Raw genomic sequence first — 20652 nt, forward strand, 5'->3', positions numbered from 1 at the left:
ACAGTATCTTCCAAAACCAACCACCCCATCACCTGACTGCTGATCTGAGGCTTGACTCCTGCGAAATGGGTAAGGACCAAACGTGCATTGCCAGGATATGCCCTCATACACCGTGCCACAAGAGTGTTGAAGGAAGAGAGAATGAATATTCTGAGAGAACAGCGGGAGAGGCTGAACAGTGTGAAAGGATAAGCAATACGTGCTGTAGTTGATTTGGAAATCCACTTACCAGTTTTATAGGGGTGCATTTTCTATTGCGTTCTTGTGAATACGTAACAGATGGAGAATCTTCCTTCAAAGCTGAGAGGTCCTGGAGACAGACAGCAACAGAGTACAGAGTGTGGTTCTGCAGCACACTGAGTCTTTCACTGCCGCCAAGAGACAACTGTGCCTATTGATGGCTAATTTACATTTGGTTCACGCTTTCGTTTCACAGGGCATTTGGATGATCACAGTTTTGCCCTGGGAAGTGTGCTCTGCATTTGTCACCAAACAGCAGGCAGCTCACGGTCATCCTGCATGTTGGATTTTCTGGGGATTGGAGGAGTAAGTGGATGTTATCAGCCAGTAACCAAGTACTCTCTTTGCCGAGAGCTGCTTCAGTCACAGAAAAACAGAGAGAAGAAGACATTCTGTGCTGCAAAAATTTGGGCTTCTCCCACATTTAGTATATTTTTTCCTCCCCTGAGGTTATAAACTTCCATGACTGATTTCAAATATGGGGAATTAGAATGAAAACCAGCACGATTAGACAGAAATGTGTAAGTAAGCAGTAAGAACTTCTTTAGTTATACACTGCGTTTTGTAAAGGACAGGACAAAACAGAATTTTTCTTAGTCCTTCCCCCCTCCCAATCCAGCTCCATTGGAAGCAACTATCAGTGATAACTGACTAGCAAAAACAAAAGCAAATTAACACCACACTCTGCATTTTACAATATCTTCTAGCTACACAACAGAATCACCATGTTGAACCTGCCTACTGTTAAACTGCACAGAAGAAAAATAAATGCATATCCAAATACAAAGAATGCATAAAAGCCCGATTCAGCACTCAGTAATTTTATTTAATGCAAAATGTGTTTCTCCCAAAGGTACTTTCAAGTAGTGAAGAAGATGAACTACTGCAACTACAAACATTTAAAAAAAAATACTAAGACAATGCAAAGAAGAAGATAATTTAGCAAAACTATTTTATTAAAGCTTGTTCTCATGATAAAATAATAGCCAACAAAATCATATTAGGCAGTTTCTGCAAATGTGTGTAGCTGCCACCTATGGGATATCATTAACTCAAGATATTCTTGTTTTCTGTGGTATTCTTTATTTTCAGCTATTTACAATCAAGCACAAAGCAAGGATTACATCAGGAATGTAGTATTACGCTTTTTCCCCCTCAAGATTTAGCATTTATTTTAATTAATGCCAGATAGGAATTTATGTTTTCCTCCTTATCACTAAAATACAACTATTTTGCCCTTTTCCCATTCAGTATGTTTAAAAATATTGCACTACATTTAATTTCTCTGTTACAATCATCATCAGCGACACTATACAAGGAAAACCATATCCAGCTTTTCTTACCCACTGTATTTCACAGCTGAACGTGAAACCTCGAATGCATTTTTGAAATCAGTGTTTGCATTGTTTTCGCAGCTCCTTCATGTGTACCAGGGTTTAAGTGAAGCACTTGGATATATTTGAAAACCTCTATAGTAGTCCATACGAGCAAACACTGATGGAGATTTAATACAGATCACCACCAATGGTAAGCCTCTGAGAAAATGGAGTGGGAAAGTCTTAGTACGCATCTCAAGCAAGTATAGGTTAAACAACTTTTAGTCAATAAAGGAAGCTAATTTTGTGCGATTATCTGCTGAAGCTTAATTTCTGAAGTGTGACACATGCCTACTGTAGCATGGATAGTGTTTTCCATACATCAACTAAATAATTACCAACCGCCCAGAACTCACAAAGAAAGTGCAAGTAGTTGCATGAGTGGAAGTTAACTGTTCTGTTTAGGAGTACAAGTATGCTTTTCCATCTCAAAAATCACTGCTTCTTCATTTTGCCCATCACAAAATAAACTGAGAAGAAAATTGATTGGAGAGCTACATTGTACACTGCCTGGAAATTTAAGTTATTTCTTTTACCACCTTAGAATCAACTCCACTCCCACAAAGGCATTTTCTACTACAGTGATAATGACACCGGTACCTAACGCAGTACCTAAAATAAAGATGATATTTTATATGGCATTTCTATACACAGAAGATGAAGCTGAAGTCATGTTTACAGGAAATAAATAAGAACAATGGCCTCGGCCAGGTGATGCTAACATCCACAATTCACACATAGCACAAGAACAGATAGTTCTTTTCAAAAGCTGCTGGCCAGAATTCTTCTTCTCTACTGGACTCACTTATTTTGCCTTAACTAAAACATGGTATATACACTGTACGACGTTGTCCTGAAAAAGGTGATTCTTCTGCTCAGACTGCCTCTTTTGTCTGGGAAGCTGAATGCAATTTACCACTATATGACCGCTCAAAAACATTGAAAGACAAGGTTCAGGTATTTTGTCATCACTGCTTATTCTGTACCTTCGGCTTTCTGAAAGTATAAATATTAAAATAGCAACATATTAAAACTTTTGAAATTAAAACTGTCATTATACTTTTATAGACTGCAATGAAACCTCCAGCTCTTGCAAAACACAATTTTCTTTTATCAGCTTTTCAGATATACACCAACACTTGAAGACAACTTTGTTTCAGAAGGAACCAGAATCTTCATCTCAAAAATAGTCCCAGTTTGATTATTGGGAGATAGTGGTACATCCTTTTAATATTATGAAATCAGGATATGATGTCCTGAAATTGCAGGGAGGCATTTTCTTGCATAGCATTGCTATGAATGTATTGAACGAAAGCATGGAAAACAAGTGATCTAATACTCAATCACTCTAACAAGTATTAATAACAGACTAAATAAAAAGATGCTTTGTTTGTTTTCATGATATGTTTGGCAAGAAATACACAATTGCCTAGCAGACAAAGTAACTGCAATCAAAATTTTAAAGCCTGGTCCCTCAGTGATTTCTGCGTAGTCATCCGCTTAGGCATGCAACAAGCTTTTCTTTTAATCATAAACAGAAAAATGGAAACTAAATATTTCAAAAAAAATCCTGATAGCTTCTTGTTGAAATCATTATATAAAAAAAAAAAAAAAAAAAAAAAAAAAAGGGAGGGGGAAGGGGGTCCAAGAGTGGTGGGGGACACCACACATTAATATGAAATGGTAAGGTTACAAAATTAGAAAAAATGAAAATAAGTTATTAAAAATAAATTTCCAATATAAACCCCAAAATGCAGTTTTAACCAGCTGGTTTAATAAAACGATGGTGCTGCAGCTGGAGAAGAACCATTATCAGCTGTACTCTTACATAGGCAAATAACTGTGGAGAAGCAGGTGTGTTCTACCAGCGTTTTACTTCGTTCTGTATGTTTGTAATTAAGTGCAAAGCATTTGTTTAAGTCCGGTCCTTCAAAGGCTAAACGTGAATATCAGTCTACCGACTGAGGTGGATCAACTGATTCATCCGATATGACGTTGAATGTCGGAGCCTCTGTCAGACCAACATCTTCATTATCCACTTCTTCTGCTATACTGGCTTCCTCTGAATCTTTAGTCACTCTTTTAGACTGCCGGTCTGAGGACATGCTCTCCAAAGACTCTATATCCTCAATGCCTGCTCTGTAGTGGATCATCAGCAGTGTAAGGGCTTGCAGTCTTTCACCTGATTTAGCCAGCGCAGCAGAAATCAATGCTTTTTTCCTTGCCTCGGTTGCCTCTTTTTCTTCTTTAACAAGTGAATTGTTATTTTCCAGCTCCTGGTCTATTTCGTTCTGCAACTTATCCAACATAAACTCTAATTTCTGAAAACGTTCCTCTGTGGGTAGACTTCTGTAGAGATCACGCCCAATTTCCTTAACTGCAATGAAGACACTGTCATCTAGACCACCCTCCTTTCTGACCAGTTTTATCCCACTACCCGATGCACGTTTTGAAGGACTACTTGGACCACTAATTTCAGTATCACTACTTTCATTATCAGAAGTGTTTGGCGTGTGCTTTGGTGAAGGCTCTACAATCTCTGTTCCCTGCTCAGAAAGGCGAGCTTTGGGGACTTGACGGAGGTTTAACAAACGAGTACTTGTATTGATGATATGCCTGGTCAAACCTGCAGTCCTGTTAACAGATTTAGACTCTGAATCGACACGAATGGATGCAGCTTGGGAAGTTTCCTGTCCTTCTGCTCTACAACCTCCTGCAGTTCGATCATGTCGCTTTTCAGCTCCTACACAGAAGGGCGTTTCAGCTAGACATTTTTCTTGACATTTTTTATGGCAAACATAAGCACAGAGCATACACTGTGAAGCTGCTTTAGTCCATACCTTTTTTTTTGCAGTAATCACACCAAGTTGGATTCTGAAACTGAGTATCTTGAAAGTTATGCTTGTTCTCAGTAAGAACAATTTGTCCCATGTAAGGATCCTCTTTCTGAAGTACATTAACTTCTTCTTCCAGATGGCATTCCTTTTCTTTCTCCAACAGAAAATTTGAATCATCTGCTTCACCTTCTTTAAAATATTTAAAGTGTAAAACTATATCACCATAACAGAACTTTTCATTAAATCCCTTATGGGTTGTCAAATTCCTCAACGCCGTTCTAGTGACTGCTGCTTTAGGTGTAGGAGCACTCAATTTAAATGTTCTAACATATTCCATTGATGATGTAGCTATACAGTCTAAAGCAATTTCTTCAAGTTTTATGCTTGCATATCCTAGGCAGATAAAACCACCTGCTTTGAAAGGGTCTCTGCACCACAGTGCAACATTAAGGTACTTATGAGATCCTTCTACTTCAAACAGACAGGAGGATGTTCTTGTCTTTGGCCACCGACCTTGTCGGACTCGATATGGAATTTCTGGTGATTCCCAAGTTCGATGATCATCTCCACCATCTTTGTGACCACGTGCATTTTCTGAAATTCCATCTTTTAATGCATCTTGTTTTGGTATTGCTGCTACTTTTGATAATGTTGGGTCTTCTGTTTGATCATTATTCTTTACTACTTTCTCTGTACATTTATCTCCATTACCTGAAGACGGAGGTGGCCTCTCTGTTTTTTCAGAAGATACACCTCCGGACTCCAACTGATTTTGAGTTTCATTAGTAGGCAAAGTAGGCCTGATTTGTGGTCTAGGTGGAACAGGAGGCTTAGCACCAGAACCTTGTGACTGCTTACCTGATACCAGTGATGCATCTGAACTCTCAGAGGCTTTGGGTGTTGCCAGTTTGGCTCCATCTTTCTGTTGCATTTTAGATGTTGTCTGATAATTTCCTAAATGCAGTTTTCGATTCAGAATTGGAGATATGGTTCCAAGTGGTTTAGCAGCAAGTATTACTACTGAACGTTTGGGACTTGGAGTTGTTGGCATATCTTCTTTTTGATCAGGTGATTCACATGCTAAGTCCTCGAATTCTGAATCAAAATCTCTGCTGTCAACATCAGCTGATACATTAACTTGGTCATCTTCTTGCTGTGTCAAGAAAGCAGCATCTTCCAATTGTCCAAATCCATCCTGTAGTGCTGAACCATGTTGATTATATCCAACAGGCCTTTCATAAAAAACTAAGACTTTGTCACCAGCCTGTCTAATAAGCTTCAACACTTGGACAGTTGATGTGATTTTAACACCTATAAAAAAGATAAAAATGTTAAATTTGATGATAAGATAATAGAGGGGAAAAAAACCCAAAAGTCTACACATACTTTTAGAGCTTTAACAGTGAGCAATAGAATTATCACTAAGAGGAAGTCAAGTAATTATGACAAAAGAGCTAAACTGAAATGTAACAGCTGGATCCCTTTAATTTTATCCATACAAATATATCATTTCAGGAGTTGGAAATTATACTAACATGCACAGTTCAGTTTTGTGTTATTGTTTTGTTTGTTTTTATTTTTAAACACTTTTTGGGTAGTTAAAATATATTTACATTGAAATGTTTATTTACCTTTATGTTGGCTTCTACCCAGCAAATAGTAAATAAATATGCAAGAGAAATGAACGAGTGAATAACCTTAAGTGGCAATAAATATATAAGTGTTTGTATTTATTATGTGATTAGGCACGTGTAATTGTTGAGAACAGCAGTCTAATTGAATTTTAAGTGGAAATGCCCTTCCTGTTTGCAAGACAACACATATTTTGAAAGCTGACATATTACTCACTGCCAATGGCTAGGAGTCTGTCACCCCTCTGTAGATCAGCAGCTGCTGCAGGTGAGTTTGGTGTAACTGTTTCAATAACAACATGCCCTGCATCATCTTCCTTGGACTGCACAAGGCGGAGCGTGAGGCCAACGCTTTGCAGATTCCCTTTCACTAGCTCTGCCTAGAGAAAGGAAAATTAAAAGTTAAGAGTATGGTGATTGAACAGACTGTAAGGACTCATAGTTACTAATGAGCTTGCTGCACTGAAATTATACAGCTGATGTTATGATAGGAATCACTTTGTATATACTATGTTTATGCTATAAAACCCATTACTCTCGGTATCTCTCCAGCAGTCTGCAAGAAGTATCTGGAGTGAGAAAGATTTATGGTCCAGGTCTGTTACTAAAACTTATGTAAAACAAGCCTAAGACAAAATAAAACACTTATTAGTCTAAGAAGTTTTGTGAAAGACCAACAACAATTTCCTCATGTTTATCTTCCTTGACATGGTAAACACAAGACAAATTTCAATTGCAATCTCAAATAATTCTAAAAATAATGTCTGAGGCACAAGCTCTGTAGCCGAGTTCCACCTTGACCATTCACACACAGACTTCCAAGTTAAGAGATCCTTATTGAAAAATACATCAAGGTTGTGACCAATTGTTTACGTGCTTCCATAGCTGAGATTTTTGTCAATCTTGTTCTTAAAACAGACAGTTCTTAAAGAATTAAGTACTTTTTTTTTTCCCCTAAAGGCTATATCTTTCAGACAGCTGCCTACTATCAGTCTGCTGAAGTATATTCTGTTTATTTGAAAAGAAGAACTTGCAGACTGCAACTCAGCTCCACGGTGATAAATTTGTTCGTTATTTTTACTATTGTTAATATTATTATTCCCAAGCTCAGAGACAGATCTGTTTGTAGAAGGTTTCTTACATAGGCTATTTGGTTTCAATTTACTGAGTGTAGGTAGACTTCTCCACCCTTCTGCATTTACTTGTTACAAGCATAGACACTTGAATAGCAATGTCTGGAAGTCAATCCTCCTCTTCTGAGGATGTGTCCACTTGCTTAGTTTTGTACAGTGACATTTCACAGATGAAATGAATTACCTACATTTGGTACATGACTCTCCTTAGCTGTACAGCTCTCACTCCTTGGCTATAATTCTAAAAAACACCTTTTGTTGTTTACTTCTTTACAAAGGTAAAATTGCTACCCGATTAACAGTAGGCACAAAATCAACACTGAGTTTAAAGCAAACCTGCATTAACTTTAAGTTCTGCCACTTAATTTCTGCATTTCCCACTTGCACAAGAGATGCTCTCTCAAACTTCATTAACCTACTGAGAGTGCCAGTAACTACGCATGAATAACAAGATCCAGTATAAGCTTAATTGCATTTCCAAGACTCAAGGTTCTTCTATAACACAAAAGGTCCCTTACAGAAGCAAATGGTATTTTTTGGCTTCTTTTTCTTTTTTTTTTCCAGGTCATTCCCATTTATGTCATCCCAACTGATATGCAATATACTAACTCAAACTCTGCTACAAAGCATAGAAGAAAGCATAGAAGAGTTAAGAATTGCAAACATTTGTGGAAGAGAAACTTTTAAAATTAAAAAATGTTAGTTTTCAGTTACAATTAATGCAAGCACTAGTTTAGTATTTCGACTGTCAAGAACACAAATTACACAAATTTGCCCCAGTAGCAAACACCTGCAACAAAAATCCCTTCACCAGTCAATCTCTCTATGCAATATACCTCTGCATGTTACCACCAGATGAGGAGGCAATCACTTCTGGGATTTGCCACAGACTCTGAAGTACTTAACTCTTACTTTTACTTTGAAAGTCCTGCTTTAAGTTTAGATTGGACAAGAACTTCCAGATCTTCATGTTTGAATAGATAATGAAGCTATGATCATGAAGATAAGAAAAGGAACTTCCATTTCAGTAAGAACGTTACATAGACCAAAAAGCAAACCTACACACATTTTTTTGCTCTACTTTTCATTAGCCCAGGAAATACAGAGCCATTATTGAGAGAATTTCAAGAAATAAATTGATCTCTAGACAGACTGGTGAAGAAAAAAAAAAAAAACAACAACAAAACAGGAGAATTCTGCTCTTAACATTAAATTATTCATGTAATGCAGTTAAGCTCCTTTATGGATATATCTTCTGGTGTATCTTGATATATTGGATATATTTTGATGATATACAGTGTCTTCCTAAGTCTTACAAAGGCTTGGATTTTCACCTCCAGAACTGGAGTTAGTAAATAAGACATGACAATTTTAAGTCATAAGAATCCCAATTAATGTTGTGTCACTACAAAAACACTGCTCTAAGCTTGCTTGACAGCCATCATATTTCTGTAGGAGCTACCTCACTAAAAATCTACCTTCCTTTACATTTCCTCATCCTTCCAAAGAGCAGCACAGAGAAGCAATGGCCTTTCAAAAGGCTCGTTCTTCAGAAAGTAGTAAGCTCTCTTCAATAAAGAACATTACAAGGTTAAAAAAAAAAAAAAAGTGTTGCAACACCCAGCACTTGAAAAAGGCAGTGAGGACCTTTAATTGCTGCTGGTACTTGCAAATCATGGCAGATTGCATGACCAACAGAATTTGGGAGAAAAGAGCATTCTTAGATGGCAAAAGGGAAAAAAAGTTACCAAAACCTCCTTCTTATAGTGTTTGTCAATATAGATCCTTATCCTGTTAAGCTCCCTTTGAATTCAAGGACTTCTTTGAGCAGCTCTCAACAGTGGTCTGACATAGCAATGCAAATGCTCTGCTTTAAGAGAGGACAAACCTCAGAGGTGATTTCCAGCATTTCATTCTTTCCTCTTCCCGCAGGGCCAGACCACATAAAAGCAACTAAGGACAGCTGGGACCCAAAGACACTTAGGTATCTCAGCACATTTGGCTTCCATGCAGGGACACCGACTGCTTGTTAGAACGTGCACGAATCACTTGTGGTGAGGAGATGTGCAATAACTGAACGGTATCCGAGGGGAAAGCTGCTTTTGGAAGGAGAAGGCCTTTGAACATAGCAAGCAAAGTTCATCCTGTTCATCCCAATGTTTTATTAACTTTGGCACAGTCACAGAGTCACAGAGTAAACCAGTTTAATGTATCAATCCAAACCAGATGAACAGTTTTCTTGATTTTTTTTTTTCCCCTTCTGACAATTCCCAGTTTCACCAAATGCCAACACCCCTCACACCTCCAGCTAGCTGCAAGCTTTTCGGAACACAAGAAAAGAAAACCAGCAGCATCTTTGTGCAACCAACATGGCCATGTTACACCTCAAATAAAACACTAGAAGCATGAAAAATGCAAGATCTACAGGAAACTGGAACATCAGAAGCTATAAGTCAGGTCAATGACAGAGCAGGTATTAGAGAATTGCTGATAATCAAAGGACAATTATTACAAAGGAAACTTGCTCCAAGGGAGAAAAATTAACAGCAGTGTTTCAGAGAAACAAGTTTTAAACAATTAGCTGCATCATATGGAATGAGAGTTACTTCAATAGATGCTAGTTCCTGCAAACTTTCCACTGCAGTTGCTTCAACAAGGTGCAAGATCAAATAGATAAAATGACATGGTTGTTAGTGAAAGACAGACAATTTATATTGGAAGTGTTAGAACTGAATTATGTCATACAATTTGGGTATTTTTAATTAAAAGTAAGCATTCCCCAGGCCCTTTACAGTAACATTAGATGCCGTGGAACACGAATGGAACACAGCTCAGAGCTGAAGAGTAAGTAATTTCCTCAGTGTTTTACTATTCAAGTACAAAAAATGAGAAGACGACAAGATTACCACTCACTTTAAAATTAATAAAACTGTTTGATGCACAGCTGTGGATGCCTGACTTTTAGAGAACAAAATATATAAGCACTGATTTCACACTAAAGGCTTCAGTTCATTTATAGGCATAAGTGCATACAAAGAGCCAATGTGGGGCATAACTCCCCCAATATTTTGTTCTGTAGTGGAAGTACAGTCTGGAAATGTGCAGAGAATTTTGTTGTGTCTCCTAGCTTCACCCTACCCTAGTCTCCTCATTTTGAAAGCCTAAAAGATGTTTGTGAAAATCATCTTTAAACACATTGATATTGAACTTCACAGCAAGGGAATAAGAATACAGAAATTTATAGCTGAATGTCTGGATGACTGTTCAGATAGGATGCAGATTTAATCTCCAAATGCCTCCTAAAAACACTGGTTTGACAGTGTTTGCAAATGCAAAGGGATGATGAACACGCCTCTCATGGGCATCTGCCTGCATACTACAGATACAAGTGTGATGCCATCTCATCTACTATTTGCTTCTAAAACTTTACCTATGTACTTTTTAGATACAGGGGTAAGAATATCATCAACAATACATCATAGTGATGAGACCACAGTAAGTTAGCATTAGATAAAACACTTTCATTTTGAGTTTCTAAGATGACATAATATACGTCAAAAAATACGGACAATAAATTTTGAACACCAAGAAGTGCTTCCTCACACTGTACAAGAAATCTTATCTTACTGATTTACATCAACTAAAGATTAATACTTCTACAAATATTTTTTGCTCATTGTCATGCTGCATGATGTCACTGACACATCACTTTCTATGCTGTATTGCAGATAAAAGCTTAACTTTTTCCAACTCATGAGAGTTACTATAAAGGATCTTGTGTACTCTTGCAAGGATGCTCTGATGTGTTCAGGGGAAAAAGTAGAGTTAAAATGTCTACAATGTGCCTATGAAGTATTACAGAGATCCCTTCACATTGTGAGGCAAGGAAGGAATATTTCATGTCAGAACAATAACATTAAAGAACAAAACTGGGAAGCAGTTGCTTCTATTCAGGAGACTCATATTTATACTATTAAAAAAAGTTTCTGGTGTATAATCTGTCAAAAATTGTTGCTTTTTCAACCCTATAATGACAGATTTCGATAATATGACCTACATGGGGAATTGATTGCTAGCTTAATTATATGGGTTAGATCAGACAGTCAAAGGAAGCAGGGATCACCAAACTCATGAAACATTCCTCACAAACACCAGAAGTGTTCTGAAGAAAAAAAAAAAAAAAAGAAGAAAAAAAAAAGCAATGTTCTGAATGTTCAGAGAAGATTTCAATCTAAGCACGAACTGTCTGATGTGGATATTGACCAAGGAATCCATGATGACAGACTCTAATTTCCCAGGCATAGAGACAACTCTCAGCAACAGAAGAGAAGAAAGTTTGCTGAGCATCTGAGAGTTAGCCTTGTTTTATGAATGCTTAAATAGCTCAGTAATCAATACAGTATGTATTGATCATCAACAATTACAACCTAGGTTCACTGCTATCACGTCTTACGTGCCTATAAATGTATTAATATACACAGCTGCATGGAAATTAAGAAAAAGATTTCTTCAGAAACTTAGGCTGGAACTGCCAAGTGGTCCTCTGGGTAGTAATCCATTCTAACATACAGCAAAACAAATACAAAATGCAGTACAACTGAGCAACACACAGAAGCTGCACAGCCATTTCAAACTGTTCACCTGCTTGTCTGCTTTCCTAAGCTGTGACCAGTTCCAGCAGTCAGCTCGTCCTATGCACGACCTGCACTCCACTTCTTCATTTCTTCTCCCCTCCACTCAGAGCAGTTTATATATTTGAAGGCAAACAGCTTTGCCTTCAAAAGAATCAGTGCCTCTGCTGGTATCTGGAAATGCCCAGGGAACAAAAAGTTCTTCCCATCTCCTGTGACTATGCCATAGAATGAATACACTGGCCGTAACTGTGCTAGCCTGTATTCTGATACTGATGCAGCTGCACAGGAGGAATTAGCCCACTCTAGAGACTGTATTTCGATTTAGTACAGAGTAACTTGTCACTGGTCTGAATTATTCAGGTATATCGATATCACAGTCCTGTACTGTGCATGGTCAGCAGCATGGTCCTTCTTTCAATTGAACAGTTTTGACAGTGTGAATCTAAGATTTTACTGCTTTCCTCTTTCTCTTCTTGACCATTTCCAATATCCTTAAGTATAACACAGAACTTTATCCAAGCCGCTAAGAATAATATCAGCCATAGAAAACAGGTATCAGTTGCCTGCCAGAATTAATAACTAATTGATTAATGGACATTTCTGACTGAACAAATCTCAGGAAATACAAAGAGGTTGAAGTAATGACAGAAAATTCTGCAAAGTGAAAATGTTCAGGCAAACTGAAAGCACTGCCTGAAAAATAAGAGTTTCAGATCAAGTCATTTATATTGGAAGCAATTTTCATGGGACAATTTCCTATGAACAGATGCGATTTTTAAATAAAGTACGTGCCACAGTAAACAAAACAAAACAAAACAAAAACATTATCAGTAAAGGAATCTGCACAGCAAATTTGTCACAAAAAGAGATGGGGATTACCAGCAGTGGAATCACTGCACAACAGTAGCCAATTTTGTTTTCTGTGGAGCATTGGAAATAACTGAAAGAGTACTCATGGTGATAGAGACAGTGAAAAAGAGCCTTTGCTGGTAATTCTTCTGGCTCTGTGAATCACAGTCCATGCACATGGATAGATACACAATTACATCAAACTAAGGCTGCAATGCAGTCCGCATTTTTCTTTAGGGAAGAAGATACATTTATTCATTTATTTATTTATTTTTACTAGTCCTGTGATGTAGAAAGCCAGTGGGCATCACTATTTTTTGTTCTACATCACCTCTTTTAAATTGTGACTGTTATGCATGTGTTTAACTCCACCATCACACACTATTTGTCTGGAATCACAGTGACAATTCACAACAGTAACGTTAAACAGCTGCATGCCTACCCAACGAGCACCAAAAACATTTGTCACCAGCAAGAAACAGAACAAGCTAGGTACTGCACAAAGCAAAAAGCTACGTGCTATTTTCCACCAGCTCTTGTGATGCATTGCAAGCACTCTTTTCCTGAAACAACACTAACCTGCATTTGCTGATGGCACAAGGAAGCAGGCTACATGACATGCAAACTGTGAGCTGTTCAGCAATTATGTATTGCTGAGGCGTTCTCACTAAACAGTAATTACACGAGCTGAATGGAAGAGTTAAAGACAAACAAGGAGTCAGAAAACATGCATTTAACTTGGAAGTGTCAGAGGCAGGTACAATGCTGACCTTCGGTTTTATGCGCAAAGCTTTTTTTGGAGAGCAATTTTGTACAAACACTGACGTAGCTCTTCTCTAAGTGCTCTGACATCCTTTTGCTCGTTATTAAACCCAACTGGGGTGTCTTCCTTTGGCCCAGAAAAAAATAGATAAGATTGATTTCTGCAAATCTTGCACCACCATTCATGCCTTTGATAGAAAAGAGGCTTCCTCCGGTGTTACTTCAGGATGACTCAGTTACATGAGTATTTTGTAAAAGTTTTGGGCAGGCTAACAACAAACACTGAAATAAGCTTACTGAAAGTGCTTGTTAAAGATGATTACTAGCACTGCATGCAAGACAGAATCAATAGAGTTTACCTTCCTTATGGCTTCCTTTGCGTAAATTGGTTTAAATTGTTGCACTGCAAATTACAGATATGTGAGATTAATGAGAACATAGCTGTGTTTGGTGCTTTGAGTACATGTACACAAGGGAAAGGTCCGGGGTTTTGTTCATCACTCCAGAGGTGGAGGAGAAAAACGAAAGAACACATTCAAGTAAATATATTAGAAGGAAGTCCCTAGAGCAGCTAGTAATTACTTTTGCTTATATTAGAGCTAACTAGTCCTTATCAAACAATTCAATTAATCTTCATGTAATAAAGACAAATTATTAGAACATCGGGTAGAATTTTTCATAATGGAATCAATAGGCACCATGCAGAGCCTTCTGCTTCACACAAAGACACTGCTTGCCTGTTGCAGCTAGCAGCATCAATCTGATTACTGATGTGGATACTGCCATCAAAATTAAAAATATGAAAAAGTTATTACCCACTGTCTGTACAGTCATCACAGATGGCAGTTTCCATGGAAATTAAATCTACAACACTGCTTTCTAACACGTACAAATCTTAACTCTTAGTTCTCACTGAAAGGCCCAAAAGTTACATTTTAAAAGGCTTAAAAATTACATTTCTGAAGGAAAAACATAGAGAATGAATGAGCACATTATTTATAGGTTTATTTTACTCTGGAGCAGAGAGTTTTCTTTTCAATAACTAATTTCAGAAAGTCACATCTGGAGTACAGCTCACTTTCATAAGACAGCAGAAGCTTCATAAATACTTCTCACCTGGGAGTCTTCACCAAAACCCACAGGTTCACGGCAGGAGCAGAACTGCTGACAAAACTGCTCTGAGGAAGAGCTGGGTGCTGCAGGGCAGCAGCAGCTTGCTCAGCTAGCCCAGGGACAGGCCAGGGCTCTGCCATCCCTGCCACCAGGCTCCAGCACTGCGTGCCTTCAGCTGTAAAGGCGTTCTGACACCAGGCTTCATGGCAAAAGAGAGGAAGTCAAGTCAAGCAGTATTATTTGACTTACTAAAAGTCTGATATTTAAACAGTTACTGACCCAAGAGAGTAAAAAGATGTAAAAACTCAGTCTTACCAGCAGACTTGCATTTTCTGGTAACACAAGTTATACCCTTATAGCAGTAACATAGCCTAAGCAACAGTGACCTGACACGTATCCGCAATCAACGCACTTGGACAATTTAAAGTAATAGATGACTTGAGGTAATCACAGCTGGTGATTTCTACACCCTGTACTCACATCACCTTCTTGACAACTGCTACATTTCCCATCAATATTAACAAAAGCCTAAATGGCCATTACAGCAAAACGCAAACCAACATCCCATATGAACTGGTCATTTTTCAGGTTCCCACATTCCCGCAGAAGTGGCTGAAGCCAGAGGAACTAAAGGAGACACAATAATGTGATTTATCATTATAACAACTCTTCAGAGGTTAAACAGAGGGTCCACCTGGATCAAAACTGAGTTCTGGTTACACATGTTGTCCCCAGCCCACTGTTACCTGGTAAAACCAGATCAGCTTACCGCAGAAATTCTACAGTGCCAACCCTGGAAAAGCTGGGGATCTATATCCAGCCTGTGCTGAAGAATTACTGCAAGAAGAACAAGCTTTTGTACATCATAATCTTCCTCTAAGTAGAACAGAATCCAAATCACACTTAATGCAAACTTAATTAAGTTCCAGACAAAACACTGCAGTATAAACATAACTAAATAAACAGTAAAGATTTCCAGGACCATACATCTATTTCTGGTTATTCTGTTGAACACATCATGTCAAATCAATTTGTTTATGGTTATAGGGCACAAGTTGCTGGCAGGCAGCAAAATAGGAGCTCAGTGTCACATCTAATTAGTGGCACCAAGACAACAGCACACCTACATGCCACATTTTCATACTGTTACCATTCATCACTTAGGAAAATTGCCACAGCTATAAACTGAAAAGGTCTTCACACCAAGTCAAATACAGACAATTCTCTGTGAAAAAGAAATCAATACTTAGCTATATTTGTTTTGCACTTGAAACATTTCCAGAATTTTCCTCCTCCCAAACACACAAAAATCACTTCCCAGTCTATCAAAAGAATGATTCAGAAACTGAACACGAGCTGCATGCAGAATCAACACGCTAGCAAACTACGGAGCTGAACTTCTACGAGCGCTTCGAAGATCCAAAGGTCTGAAAGTTTTCATGTTATATTTTTCTCTCCATGGAAACAATGGGATCATACACTTTTTGTTCCCTGTAGATAGATAGCACATTGGCAAGAAAATAGAACTGGGATAACTATTTCAGACAATTACAAGCCCAATTACAATGGATGTCCACTGAAACAATCCCAAACAAAAAGAAATAATAATTAAAGCACTTGACTTTGTCACAATTCTTGCAGAATTCTCTACCTGAACTTACCCAGCCTCTGAAGGTAGCAAAGCATGAAGGTGGCATCACAACAAATACAGAAAGACAAACAAAAAAAAGCCACACACATTTGAGATACCGTAGTGCCACTGAAGCATGCAAAAGTGCCAAATAGCCAGGTTTAAAAACTTTTCATTTTACTTTAGTACTCACCACTTCCCATACTTTGGTTTTATGCACTCTTATTTTTAAATTAACAACAGATCTTACTGATAGCTAGTGAAATATATAAGAAAAATACCCAGCAGATTTCATAACACATGATCATCCTATTTCAATTTCCCATCCTATTTCAATTTCCCATTCTATTTCAATTTCCCATTCTCTCCTGTGACACCAGAAAGAAGGCTTGTTTGGGATTGCCATGAATTAGCTCAACAGAAGAATTTACAACTCATTCCCCGTTCAATTTAAAAAATGAACAAAGATTTATCCAATACTACAGGGTGCTTGAGAAAGACACATGTCTTAAAAAATGTATATTTAACAAGGGGCAGAGAAGACTGTAAAACACACATGCATTACAAGATATACTTAGGAACAGCTTTTTTCTTATATATTAAGGTGGTAATTGTTTATTTACTTGGATAGAATCTGCACGAAAACACAATTTTTAGAATTTTTTTTTTAGTTATGTATCAATATTTCAGATTTATTCTCTTCAGTGAGCTTCATCAAATGAGTAAGACACTGAAATCACATCGAAGAAATTGATGAAAACATCCTGTACAAAAAATAATTTGTGTATTTAGTATGAGTCTATAGTGCTATACTTCCATGACCATCACTGAAGGTCTGCTGGCTGATAAAGACAAGCTAGCGGTGCTGCCTGCACGTGGAACAGAGCGAACGCGGGGCCCTCGGCAGCCAAAGGCTGCAACCCTACCAAATGCTGCACTGTGATTTAAGAGCTCTCTGAAAACTCCCCTGAGAAAGATTCACTTTCATAAACAGTGCACCCAGTACTAAAGATTCCAAGTCTGTTTCTTATTTAAATTGGTACTGGACAAGTACTATTTTAAAAGTTAGTTGTCAATAAAGTGGAGTGTGCACTGAAAACAGAGCTAGCAAAGTACGTAAAAGTTTAGTTTAAGCACAAGTTAAAAATACATACATATACATATATATATATTTAACAATGAAGCCATAAACAAGTGCATTTTCTGACCATAAGAACAAGCTAAGTTAAAAATCTTGATAATAAAAATAGGATCTGAATACCTACAGATTACAGAAATTAGAGCCTCATAGAAGAACAAATGCGCAGTGTGATGAAGGATGAAATTGCTTATGGTAATAAAGTCAATAAAGTAAAAGAGGTGAAATATAGTAAAAGCATTAGGATGCAAAACTACAAACTTACTAAGTTGCTCTCAGTTCTTAATAGTCACTTCACTCTTTGGTGTATTTGGTGAGAGCAAGAGATGCGTTAACTCAAGAAAACGTTCAATCTCTACAACATTCTTGAAAGCTGAAGTACAGTGTAGTCAGGAAATTATTTTTAGTCATACACTGGGGGTGGGGAAGGGTAAAACCACCACATCTACGGAGTGAAGGAAAAGAAAAACAGAGAGAGAAAATAATTAGCCTGTACTAGAGAACTGCTGCCTGCATGTCCACATGTGAGGTACCGTGGTAAATTCCCATAGCTTCACTGCTGCAGACCTCTGGTTATTAAAACTATTTACACAAACTACTTAAAAGCCACACTTGCATTTTTAAATAGCTATTTGTGCACAATGTTATACTTCAGTAATGACTGTCATGCAAATATTACTATCTAGTCTGACAGAGAAAGGTATAAAGAACTCTCTTTTTTTGTGAGACATACAATTTGGGAAGATAAAATTGGCAGTATGGTGCTTTTTTTCTTCTTTAATTTTAAACTTAGAAGTCTGCTAGCCTTCAGTGTCAGAAAATCCTAATGAATAAACATGTGTTTCCATCACGCACAGCTTGCCCTTCTTCCTGAACTCTAGAAGTTTGAAAAAAGCCTTTCACTTTACATACTTGAATACCATTGGAAGAGGAGTCCCAGAAGATAATTTATACTGATTTATACTGAAAGAATTCTACACTGCTAAGTCACAAAATACCAACATGGACTTAAATTCGGTACTTTCAGGAGAAGCTTTTTTTTTTTTTTTTTGCCATTTTGAAAGAAGAGCATACTTCTGAGTTGAACTGGAATCAGTATTTTGTGTATGTTGGGTTGGTGGTTTGGCAATATCAACAGATCTCTTTGGTCCACTTCATTATTTTTTGAACTCACAAAAGAGAGAGTATTTGGTCTTATTCCAGTGCATCTACAGGTCTGCAGTCCCAGCTGGCCAAACAAAATCCAAAATGAAACTAATCTTTGTAAAAAGCAAATTGTGTGATCCTAGCTGGAAACATGTTCTTTACTTTATGGTAAGTGTGGTTTATTTTCATTCCATTTATTAGACCTAAGAGAATACTGTTTTAGTGACCTTTTACAAATTTGTTTCCTCCTAGCAGCTTTATGTTCAGGAATTAATTACAAGCCCTGGTTATCTCAATCACATGTAGCCAAGATTGTGGTTCCAAATACACTTCTACAGATCAGTTGGCAAGGATCTCACCATCTTCGCTCACAACAGCGGCCAACATTCATTCCTTGTTATCACAAACATATTTTCAGAAAATGTTATTTGTGATTCTTCTTCAACAGCTAAAACTTCAAAACTATTATGGAAGTAGAAACATTTATCAAAGCAGGCAAAAGTGAAATTGTTAAAAAATATTCTTTGTTCAGATATTGTCTGCAAGGAATGAAAATCCATCATAGATGTTCCCATGCTTTGTCCAAACATCCCCTGTAGCCAGACTGCGGAAATGAAATAAACAAGAACATCATACATTTAGTATTTCCTCTGCTTTGCTAAGAGTATTTAGGCTAGAACTGCCTCCTGCCTGGACTATCTGTAATACAAGGAAATATTACCCTGAGTCTGTCAGTACAGAAATACTCCTAGACTGGTCTCAAGTAAAAAGAGTGGTTTAGTCTAAAGTAGTCTAAATGAATTCAGTAGCCCTGCTGTGATCTGGAAGGATCAGATTAGCTCTCAAGGTCTCTTCCACTCCACATTACCCTGGCTCTAGTCTAATAACCAGACACACTGTTCAGCTAGAGTTCAGTCTTGTTTGGAACTATATATTTATATGTTAATAGATTATTAATATTAATATATTAAACAGCAGAAATACTGACTACAGCAGAAAAATTGGCTCAATTTCAGGTAGTTATATATATAATTGCTATAGTCAGTATATCTGCTGTTTAATGTTCTTGATAGTATAATTACAAGTATCTTCGAGTTTCTACTACCTATAGATAATATGTACATTAACTAGGTACATTAAAAGATTCCACACTAGCCAAATATTTACAGCTGCTGTATTCCCATGACCTTACTACTGCAATGACTGTGGTGGTGATTTTATCCTTGTTAAATGTCCTTTGGTCTGTTCATGCAGCTATTTATCATCACACCTGGTCTCCTGCACCACATTAATGGGTATTATTTGCTCTCCCTTAATACTGCACCCGCTTTCTTTTAATAATTAACAGATATTACATCCCTAAGTACTGCTCAGAGAACTCCCCAGTGCCTTGAGTATTTTCCTTACTGGAAAATTTCAAAGAAACTCTAAGGGTTTTCCTGAGCCATTTATTTTTGCTGACTGACAAGACTGCTCGGCCAACAGAGGTCTTACAACTGCCCTCTAAAGCTCCCCCTCCCCCCCGAGTTGAACATACAATGTAGTAGTATATTACTCCCAACACATCCTACCCTATTACTCTAGCACAGAATTTTCCTCGGGTCAAAACTGTCTGAACTCTTGCTTTTTCACACCCTACATTAAAGTCACTCTTAAAACAAACTGCCAGCAATCAACAAAAACTCTTAACTCTCCCTTACTCTTCTGTATTTTTAAGCAGAACAGCAAAGCTAAGGAAACTCAAGCACTGGGCTTCACCCCGTCATAGTAATGCAACAGGTCGAAGACCTCCAAAGCAAACATAACTGCTCTGTTTCAGACATCACATGAAACAAGGTCACCTAGATAGAACACATTCACCTGCATGTCATCACTACCTGCCCCTTTTCCATTTTGTGGGATTTGAGTTAGAAGTTTAAGATCTATTCCCCCTTGCCCACAGTCCTTTTTTTCCACCCCCTCAACTACTTACCGTACACAGCTGGAGCTCTTCAAGTTTTTTCTCCCACACTGATTTGCAAACTTCTTTCTTTCTACAATCTTTACTGTAAAGAACTTTAGCATCAACCTCACCGCATGATCTAAATCCATGGACAAGCAACTTAAGTTACTGCCTCCCAACAGGACCAAGTTTTACCCATGCCTCCAATGCACTTCCATTAT

General features: G+C 37.7%; 1 protein-coding gene across 1 annotated transcript in view; it reads right to left on the bottom strand.

Annotated features, from left to right (window-relative positions):
- Positions 1-2519: 2519 nt before the first annotated feature.
- The window catches only part of PDZD8 (PDZ domain containing 8), a 50793-nt gene continuing 32660 nt past the window's right edge, over positions 2520-20652 (bottom strand). Inside the window, 3 exon segments of the mRNA XM_042863859.1 lie at positions 2520-4465; positions 4467-5764; positions 6302-6464. Coding sequence (XP_042719793.1) covers positions 3566-4465; positions 4467-5764; positions 6302-6464 — 2361 coding nt within the window. The 3' untranslated portion in view covers positions 2520-3565.

The sequence above is a fragment of the Lagopus leucura genome, unplaced genomic scaffold (assembly GCF_019238085.1).
Source record: "Lagopus leucura isolate 7727_CA_CO unplaced genomic scaffold, USGS_WTPT01 Super-Scaffold_741, whole genome shotgun sequence".
Classification (NCBI taxonomy): domain Eukaryota; kingdom Metazoa; phylum Chordata; class Aves; order Galliformes; family Phasianidae; genus Lagopus; species Lagopus leucura.